General features: G+C 38.8%; 1 protein-coding gene across 1 annotated transcript in view; it reads right to left on the reverse strand.

Annotated features, from left to right (window-relative positions):
* Positions 1 to 7,349: 7,349 nt before the first annotated feature.
* The window catches only part of LOC127742973 (uncharacterized), a 25,836-nt gene continuing 23,059 nt past the window's right edge, over positions 7,350 to 10,126 (reverse strand). The window contains exons 2-3 of the mRNA XM_052255646.1: positions 8,522 to 8,644; positions 7,350 to 8,224 (exon numbers count right to left, since the gene is read on the reverse strand). Of these exons, the coding sequence (XP_052111606.1) occupies positions 7,350 to 8,224; positions 8,522 to 8,644 (998 nt within the window). The remainder of the gene's footprint in view (positions 8,225 to 8,521; positions 8,645 to 10,126) is intronic.

Genomic DNA, 10,126 nt, shown 5'->3' on the forward strand with positions numbered 1-10,126 from the left:
GAATCCTACTCGGAATACCACAGACAAGGTTTAGACTTTCCGGATTCTCATGAATGCCGCCATCAATCCGGCTTATACCACGAAGATTCTGAGTAGTGAATCTAAGAGATACTCATTCTATCTAATGTAGAACGGAGGTGGTCGTCAGGCACACGTTCCTGGATTGAGGAAGGTGATGAGTGTCACGGATCATCACCTCCTCCATAATTAAGCGCGAATGAACATCTTAGATAAGAACAAGCGTTTTTGAATGGAAAACAAAGGAATTGTATTAAATCATCAAGACGCTGCAGAGCTCCTCACCCCCAACAATGGAGTTTAGAGACTCATGCCATCAAAAAGTATGTAATTCAGATCTGAAAATGTCATGAGGTACAAGATAAGTCTCTAAAAGTTGTTTAAATAGTAAACTAGTGACCTAGGTTTACAGAATATGAGTAAACTAAGATAATTGGTGCAGAAATCCACTTCTGGGGCCCACTTGGTGTATGCTGGGGCTAAGACTAAAGCTATCCACGTGCTGAGGCTTTTCTTGGAGTTGAACTCCAAGTTACAACGTGTTTTGGGCGTTCAACTCCGGATCATGACGTTTTTCTGGCGTTTAACTCCAGACAGCAGCATGTACTTGGCGTTCAACGCCAAGTTACATCGTCTATCCTCGCGCAAAGTATGGACTATTATATATTGCTGGAAAGCCCTGGATGTCTACTTTCCAACGCCGTTGAGAGCGCGCCAATTGGACTCCTGTAGCTCCAGAAAATCCATTTCGAGTGCAGGGAGGTCAGGATCCAACAGCATCAGCAGTCCTTTTTCAGCCTAACTCAGATCTTTGCTCAGCTCCCTCAATTTCAGCCAGAAAATACCTGAAATCACAGAAAAACACACAAGCTCATAGTAAAGTCCAGAAATATGATTTTTGCCTAAAAACCAATAATATTCTACTAAAAACCAATTAAAACATGCTAAAATCTACATGAAATTACCCCCAAAAAGCGTATAAAATATCCGCTCATCAAATGCCTAGTAGGAATTCCCTCACTTTTTGGGTTGCCAACTACCCCTATTATGGTGTTCAACGCCAGGGCTTGGCCCTTTTTTGGGCGTTGAATGCCCATCTTGTATCCCTTTACTGGCGTTCAATGCCAACTTTGGTGCTGCCTTAAGCATTGAACACCCAGTGAGGCCTTTCTTACTGGCGTTCAACGCTAGTGATGGTGCTTCTGTGGGCATTGAATGCCCAGCCACTATTCCCTAGCTGGCGTTCAATGCCAAAATTAGAGGATCATTGGACGTTGAATGTCTAGCTACTGCCCCATAGTTGGCGTTCAACGCCATCTTCTCTGCCACTTTTGGCATTGAATGCCCAATAGGAATTCCCTCACTGGCGTTCAACACCAGTGATTCTCCTTTAGATTTGGCCTCAGCTTCTACAGTGATAGCCTTGCACTCTTTTCTTGGATTAACCTCAGTGTTACTTGAAAGAATATTAGGAGGAGTATTAGGGATCCTCTTGCTCAACTGACCAACTTGTACCTCTAGATTTCTGATGGAGGACCTAATTTCAGTTATGAAACTGTGAGTGGTCTTAGAAAGTTCAGAGACTATGATTGCTAAGTCAGAAAGGATCTGCTTAGAAGTCTCTATCTGTTGCTGAGAAGGTGGGAATGGTGGTCTGTTGTTGAACCTATTCTGGGTTCTTCCACCTTGATTATTGTTAAAGCCTTGTTGAGGCTTCTATTGATCCTTTCATGAGATGTTAGGATAATTTCTCCATGAGGAGTTGTAGATGTTTCCATAGGGCTCTTCCATATAATTCACCTCTTCCATTATGGGTTGATCAGGATCATAAGCATCTCCCTTATAGGAGGTGTCTTGTGTGCTGCCTGTGGCAGCTTACATTCCAGTCAAATGCTGAGAGATCATGCTGATTTATTGGGTCAAGATCTTGTTCTGAGCCTATATGGCATTCAGAGTATCAACCTCTAGAACTTCTTTCTTCTGAGCTATCCCATTGTTCACATGGTTCCTCTCAGAAGTGTACATGAATTGGTTATTTGTAATCATTTCAATAAGTTCCTGTGCCTCTTTTGGTGTTTTTTTCAAGTAGAGTGATTCACCAGCAGAATGGTCCAAGGACATCTTGGAAAGCTCAGATAAGCCATCATATAAGATTCCTATGATAGACCATTTTGGGAGCATTTCAGGAGGACATCTTCAGATCAGTTGCTTGTATCTTTCCCAAACTTCATAGAGGGATTCACCCTCTTTTTGTTTGAAGGTTTGAACTTCCACCCTAATCTTACTCATTTTTTGAGGTGGAAAGATCTTGGCCAAGAAAGCATTGACCAACTTTTCCCAAGAGTCTAGGCTTTCCTTAGGTTGAGAATCCAACCATATCCTAGCTTTGTCTCTAATAGCAAAAAGGAAAACACAAGTCTGTAGACCTCAGGATCTACTCCATTCGTCTTAACAGTGTCACAGATTTGCAAGAATTTAGATAGGAACTGATGTGGATCTTCCAATGGAAGTCTATGGAACTTGCAATTCTATTGCACTAGAGAGACTACCTAAGACTTTAGCTCAAAGTTATTTACTCTAATGGCAGGTATAGAGATACTTCTGTCATAGAGGTTAGAATTGGGTGCAGTGAAGTTGCCAAGAACCTTCCTTGCATCTCCTTCATTATTCAGTTCAGCTACCATGTCTATGTTTTCTGCTTCCTGTTCGAATAGCTCTGTGAGATCTCTTTCGGAGGGTTGTGCTTTAGCTTGTTGTAAACACCTTCTTAGAGTCCTCTCAGGTTTAGGATCAGGAGTAAAGAGAGGTTCTTTATCTCTGTTCCTGCTCATAAATAAGAAAAGAAAGCAAGGAAAGAAAGAAAGGAAGCTTCTATGCTTGAGTATAAAGGGCTTCCAGTGAGGTGTGGAGAAGAAAAGAAGAATGATGAAAGAAGAAGAGAGAAAGAATTCAAATAAAAGGGAAGAAGAATTCGAAAATTAAGAAGTGAAAAGAGAAACTAGAATTAAAATATTTTTTATTTTTTATTTTATTTATTAATTGAATTCGAAAATAAAAGCTAATAAACTAAAAAGATTTGAAAATTAAAAGATGATTTTTGAAAAAGAAGAGAGAGAAATAGAAGGGAAGTTTTCAAAAATAGAAGAGAGAGGAATTAGTTAAGAAGTTTTGAAAAATAAAAAAGAGAAAACAAGTAACTAATTAAGAAAGATTTAAAAATAAGATTTGATTTTAAATTTTGAAAAGATTTGATTTTGAAATTTAAAAAAGATTTTATTTTGAAATTTTAAATTTTAAATTTTAAATGTTAAAATTGAGCTTTAAATTTTGAATTTGAAATAAGATAAGATAAGATTTTTTTAATTTTAAAGAAAGATAAAAGATAAGATAAAGATTTGAAAAAGTTTTTGAATTTTAAAATTGTAAAAGAAAGAATAAAAAAAGATTTGAAAAGATTCAAAAAGATAAGATTTGAAATTAAATTTTGAAAAAAAAATTTTGAATTAATGAAGAAAGAGAAAAATAACCAAAAGACACTGATGAGCGGATAATTTATACGCTTTTTTGCATTGTTTTTAGATAGTTTTCAGTATGATTTAGACACTTATAAGAAAAATTCACATTTCTGGACTTTACTATGAGTTTGTGTGTTTTTCTATAATTTCAGGTATTTTCTGGCTAAAATTGAGGGACCTGAGTGAAAATCTGATTCAGATGCTGAAAAAGAACTGCTGATGCTGTTGGATTCTGACCTCCTTGCACTCGAAATGGATTTTTTAGATCCATAGAAACCCAAATGGCACGCTCTCAATTGCGTTGGAAAGTAGACATCCAGGGCTTTCCAGAAATGTATAATAGTCTATACTTTGCTCGAGTTTTGACGACGCAAATTCGCATTCAAACGCCAATTCCCTGCCATATTCTAGTGTTAAACGCTAGAAACAAGTTACAAGCTAGAGTTAAACGCCCAAAACAGGCTGCAAACTGGTGTTTAACTCTAAGAGATGTCTTTACACATGAAAGCTTCAATGCTCAGCCCAAGCACACACCAAGTGGGCCCGAAAGTGGATTTCTACATCATTTACTTATTTCTGTAAACCCTAGTAACTAGTCTAGTATAAATAGGACTTTTACTATTGTATTTTCATCCTGGATGCGGGGATCTTTGATCAGTTTTATGCTATCTTAGACATTGGGGGCTGGCCTCATGGTCATGCCTGGACCATCATCACTTATGTATTTTCAACGGTGGAGTTTCTACACACCACAGATTAAGGTGTGGAGCTCTACTGTTCCTCGAGTATTAATGCAAAGTACTATTGTTCTTCTATTCAATTCATGCTTATTCTTATTCTAAGATATTCATTCTCACACAAGAACATGATGAATGTGATGATTATGTGACACTCATCACCATTCTCACTTATGAATGCGTGATTGACAACCACTTCCGTTCTACATGAAAACAAGCTTGAATGTTTATCTCTTGGGTTTCTAATCAATGATTCACATTGACTCCCCTCTGACAACGGGGCATCTGAATCTGAGATTAGAATCTTTGTGGTATAGGCTAGAATCCATTGGCAGCATTCCTGAGATCCGGAAAGTCTAAACCTTGTTTGTGGTATTCCGAGTAGGATCTGGGATGGGATGACTGTGACGAGCTTCAAACTCGCGACTGTAGGGCGTAGTGACAGACGCAAAAGGATAGTAAATCCTATTCCTACACAATCGAGAACCAATAGCTGATTAGCCATACGATATCTGTGCATGGTATTTTTCATCCGAGACGAGAAATCTGACAATTGATTAGCCGTACATAAACCGTAGAGGACCATTTTCACTGAGAAGATGGGAAGTAGCCATTGACAACGGTGACACCCAACACACAGCTTGCCATAGAAAGGAGTATGAAGGATTGGATGAAGGCAGTAGAAAAGTAGAAATTCAGAAAGAACAACGCATCTCCAGATGCTTATCTAAAATTCCTACCAATGAATTACATAAGTATCTCTATCTTTATTTCATGTTTATTTATCTTTTAATTATCAAAACTCCATAACCATTTGAATCTGCCTGACTGAGATTTACAAAATGACTATAGCTTGCTTCAAGCTGACAATCTCCATGGGATCGACCCTTACTCGCGTACGGTTTATTACTTGGATGACCCAGTGCACTTGCTGGTTAGTTGTGCGAAGTTGTGAAAAAGAGTTGAGATTACAATTGTGCGTACCAAGTTGTTGGCGCCATTGAGATCACAATTTTGTGCACCAGACACTAAACCTAAAACTTTTTTATTAAAGACACTCGCTTTTTCGAAAATTGGAAGAACAAACACCAAAAGACACCAAACTTAAAACATTTAAGATTAAAATAAGAAAAGAAACAAGAACAACTTGAATACCAAGAAAGAACACTAAGAACAAGTTTTCGAAAATTTAAAGAAAAGATAAACACACAAGGGACACCAAACTTAAAAATTGACACTAGACTCAAACAAAAGACAAAAATTTTTAAATTTTTTTTTTTGAAAAAGAACTAAGAAAGTTCTAAAGTTTTACCAAGAACAAGAACAAAAGACTCAAACAAGAGATAAAGATTGATAAGGAAAAGATTTTTTTGAAAAAGAAAATAAAAGACTCAAACAAAATAGTAAAAAGTCCATAATCTAAGCAACAAGATAATCTGGTATTTTGTCAAATCCGAACAATCCCCGGGAACGTTGCCAAAAACTTGGTACGCAAAATAAGAACTCACACAACTGAACCAGCAAGTGTACTGGGTCGTCTAAGTAATACATGAGGTGAGTTAAGGTCAATCCCACAGAGATTGTTATCTTGAATCAAGCTATGGACACCTTGTAGGTCTCAGTCATGCGATTAGAAAAGATAGTTTGTTGAGAGAAACGCATAAAACAGGAATATGGATGAAATTACTTAATTTGAGTGAAACCAGTAATAAGAGAATGGTTGAGGCTTTGAAGATGCTTCATTCTTCTAGATCAACCTTTCTTATTGTCTTCTCCAACTGTGAGTGATTCCTTCCATGGCAGGCTATAAGTGATCAATGCCGGTTCAATGGCCGCCAATCTTCCTTCTTTAGGCCGAACGCCAGGTTTAGTGTGCGCCCAATCTGAATGAGGGTGAAGCTCCTGCAAGTCATTCCCTTGATGATCCTACTCAAAATACCACAGACAAGATCGAATCTCACGGATCAGAGAATATTGTGCCTTTGGTTCCAGCCTCTACCACAAAGACCCTAATCTCCCCAAACCTCGGCTGAACCGATGTCTCGAGAAGTCCCCAACGAAGTCGTGGATTAGCTGTCTAAGAGATGTATAATGAAGCTTGTGGTTCAGCGATCTCTGGTCAAGGACTCACACTGAACCCATGTAGAACGAGGATGATTGTCACGGATCATCTCATTCATAAAGTTGAAGAACGAAGATACATCTTAGAATAGAGTCACACACGAATTGAATAGAACAGTAGTACTTTTATTAATTCATGAAAATCAGTAGAGCACTTAACCTTAACATAGGAGGTTTAGTGGCTCATATTGTACAAAGAAATAGTATGATTCAAAAAAATGGCATAAAGTCTGGGGAAGAAGATCCTAAACAAGGTGATCTTCTCCTATATATACTAATCTGATGACTAAGGATTACAAAAGTAGGGTAAAACAGTCTTTTAGTGCAAAAATCCACTTTTGGGCCTATTTGGTGAGTGTTTGGGCTGAGCTTGAGTGTCTCCCACGAGCTAGGGTCCCTTAAAGGCGTTGAACGCTGGCTAGGGACCCCCTTATGGGCGTTGGACGCCAGCCACCCCCTTGTGGGTGTTGAACGCCAGGAATGGGGCAGGTGGATGGCGTTGAATGCCAGTTTTGGGCCTTTATTTCTAAAGCAAAGTATGAACTATTATATATTTTTTGAAAGACCTGGATGTTAGCTTTCCATAGCTATTATGAGCGCGCCATTTGGACTTTTGTAGCTCCAGAAAAGCTCTTTCGAGTGCATGGAGGTCAGATCCTAACAGCATCTGTAATGCTTTCTCTGTCTCTGAATCAGATTTCTGCTCAAGCTCCTCAATTTCAGCCAGAAAATACCTGAAATCAACATAAAACACAGAAACTCAAAGTATAATCCAGAAATATGAATTTTTCACTAAAAGCTATAAAAATATAAAAAAAACTTAAATAAAACGTAATAAAAACTATATGAAAATAATGCCAAAAAGCATATAAAATATCCGCTCATCACCAACCAGAATGAGATCAAGACCAGTCATTGGCAGACAAATCAGATCATGCACGAATTCACGTTGTTGTACTCAAAACAGGACTTGTGGACATCCTAACCTAGTCACCATAGCTTCGTGGGTAGCATTATACACCTTTAAATCATAACCCAAGACCACTATTTTCAATCCTAACTCATCAGCCTTTTCAAATGCAATGAATAAATGTGTTGCTCCAAAATCAAATAATTCACTCAAAACTTTCCCGGTTATTTCACCGTTAACTCTAATCAGTGTCTCTGACCCCTCAGCACCTGTTGCAGAAGTGGTGTACACTCTCCCTGGCTGTTGTAACCTTCCGGTCTCATATTTTTTCTTCTCCGGACAATTCCCGGCCAGATGCCCGGGTTGTCCACAAAAGTAGCATATCCTAGTACCAAACCTGCATGGGACTCCCAGATGATACTTCCTACATCTGTGACAGCTCAAATTCTGTTGTGGCTGCTTTCCATACCTTCTTCGTTGATTAGCATTAGCATTCGAACTTCTGAAGTTGCCCTGCCCTTGATTGTTTTGAGGGACAAAGCTGCCACGTTTGAAGTTTTTGCCCCTTGGTGCAAAATTCCTCCCTGGAGTCCTCTGAAAAGGCACTCTCAGACTTCCTTTTTCTGCTGCAGCCTTTCTCACATACTCCGCAGCTACCTTACTCTTATTCACGAGTTCAGAAAACATCCTAATCTCCATAGGTACAACGAAGCTCAGAATATCACTTCGAAAGCCTCCGTCATACTTCATACATTTCCGCTCAGCAAAATCCTCAGGAGCTCCTTGAGAAATCCGGGAAAAGCAGCACAACTCCTCAAACCTGCTAGTATACTCAATAACAGTCATTTGGCCTTGTTTCAGCTGAAGCAGTTCAAGTTCTTTAGCATTCCTAACTGAACCGGGAAAGTATTTCTTGTGGAACTCTGTTCGAAATAATTTCGAAGAAATTATGACACCATCTGGCTACAGGATTTTCCGTGTTCCTTGCCACCAGTGCTGGGCCTCGCCTTGTAGCTGATAAGTTCCAAACTCAACCTACAGCTCTTCAGGAACTTGTTGAGCCTGTAGTGCTCTCTCTATAGCCAAAATCTAGTTGTCCGCATCGGTGGGGTTTGAGGTTCCCCTAAAGGTCGGAGGATGAACCTTCAGGAAAAAGGAAAGTGTCACTGCACCCTCTTCACCATTATTGTTCCCGTGGTTACCATTATTTATTTGATTACCTAATGCCTCGGCTGTCGCCTGCATAGCCACAGCCATGAAGTCTACTAGTTCATTCCCGGTCAGACCAGGATTAACATTGCCTATTCTACCTCTGCCTCGCCCTGTGAGTCGACATCTGGTTCCTATACACACCAAGCAAGTGATATCAAGTTGATTAGTCTCAATATCGCAAGTCCAGTGCTTTAAGTTCCAAATGCATGCTCATGAACATTTATGCCACATATATTAGTTAGATATCCTAATAGCACATAAATACACACACAGAGAATGCATAGAAGCATAGTCAGTCCATCCCTCAGGCTCTATAGGAAAGAACTGCTCTAATACCATAATGTAATACCCTACCAATAGAGCTTTAGGCTTAAGTTGTAAAACAGAGGTGGTGTGGTATTATGACCTCTAAAATAAAATATATACATATAATAGCAGAAGGAATATAGTAAACTAGGAGCCTTGAAAAAATAGGTGAAACAAAATCGCAAAAATAAAAGCGCAACGCTCAGGAAACGGGATTACTTGCATGCTAAGAAACCTGAAGATCATAGGTTTAAATAAATAGAAACTGAGATTAGAGAGTCAAGAATACAGAATAACTAGCTCCTAACTCAGCCTGCGAAGCCAAGGCTGGCCGGAGAATATTTACATACATATATACGTATCCCAAAATAACTAAAATACAAAGATAAAACCTTAACTCTTCTTAAACCTCTAAGAGGGTCAAAATAAACAAGTTTCTTGGAAAGAAAGCTAAGTACATATATACATAAACTGAATAACAAAAGAATCAAGGAACCATTCTGCTTCAGAAGTCTAGATGCTTAGCAAGGTGCCTCTCGACCTGCATATGAAAACAACAACACAGTGTGGGGTGAGAACCGGAGGTTCTCAGCATAGTAAAGGTGCCATGCATATAAGATATAAGGTCCTGGGAATGTCAGAGGCAATTCTAGAACGCCGACGCTCAGATTATAAACCTTCAGTTATTAAACAGAAACCATAAAAAAGGTAGGTGTCTAAGGAATTCTAAACTCAGCTTAAACTTAACTTTAACACCAAACGTGCCCATCTTTCCTCCACTTCTCCATCACCAATAATTTAGCAGAGACAGACAATCAAACAATTTCAAGCACAAGTAGAAGGCAGGTAGTGCAAGTAGCAAATATAATAATTAGCACAATGTATATTCAGTTAGGCATTCCCAAGTATGCATAGCAAACAAACAAACAGAATACACACAATGTATGCCTGCCTATGGCTGATGAGGCTCATCTGTCGGTTATCAAGCCAACTCGACAAGTCCGAAACCCTTGGACTGTCCCTCGTCGCGCATCCCCACGAGTCTATGCATAGCATTTTCTCATTTCATTCATACATTCATACATTCATATATAACTTACTCAATGGGGGATATCCATTCTCGGGAATTTATACGTGCCCGGTCACCCTTACAGCATAGGATCAATGATGAGCGGATAATTTATATGCTTTTTGGCATTGTTTTTAGTATGTTTCTAGTAGGATTTAGTTAGTTTTTAGTATATTTTTATTAGTTTTTAGTTAAAATTCACTTTTCTGGACTTTACTATGAGTTTGTGTGTTTTTCT

Source organism: Arachis duranensis, chromosome 10 (assembly GCF_000817695.3).
Source record: "Arachis duranensis cultivar V14167 chromosome 10, aradu.V14167.gnm2.J7QH, whole genome shotgun sequence".
NCBI lineage: Eukaryota > Viridiplantae > Streptophyta > Magnoliopsida > Fabales > Fabaceae > Arachis > Arachis duranensis.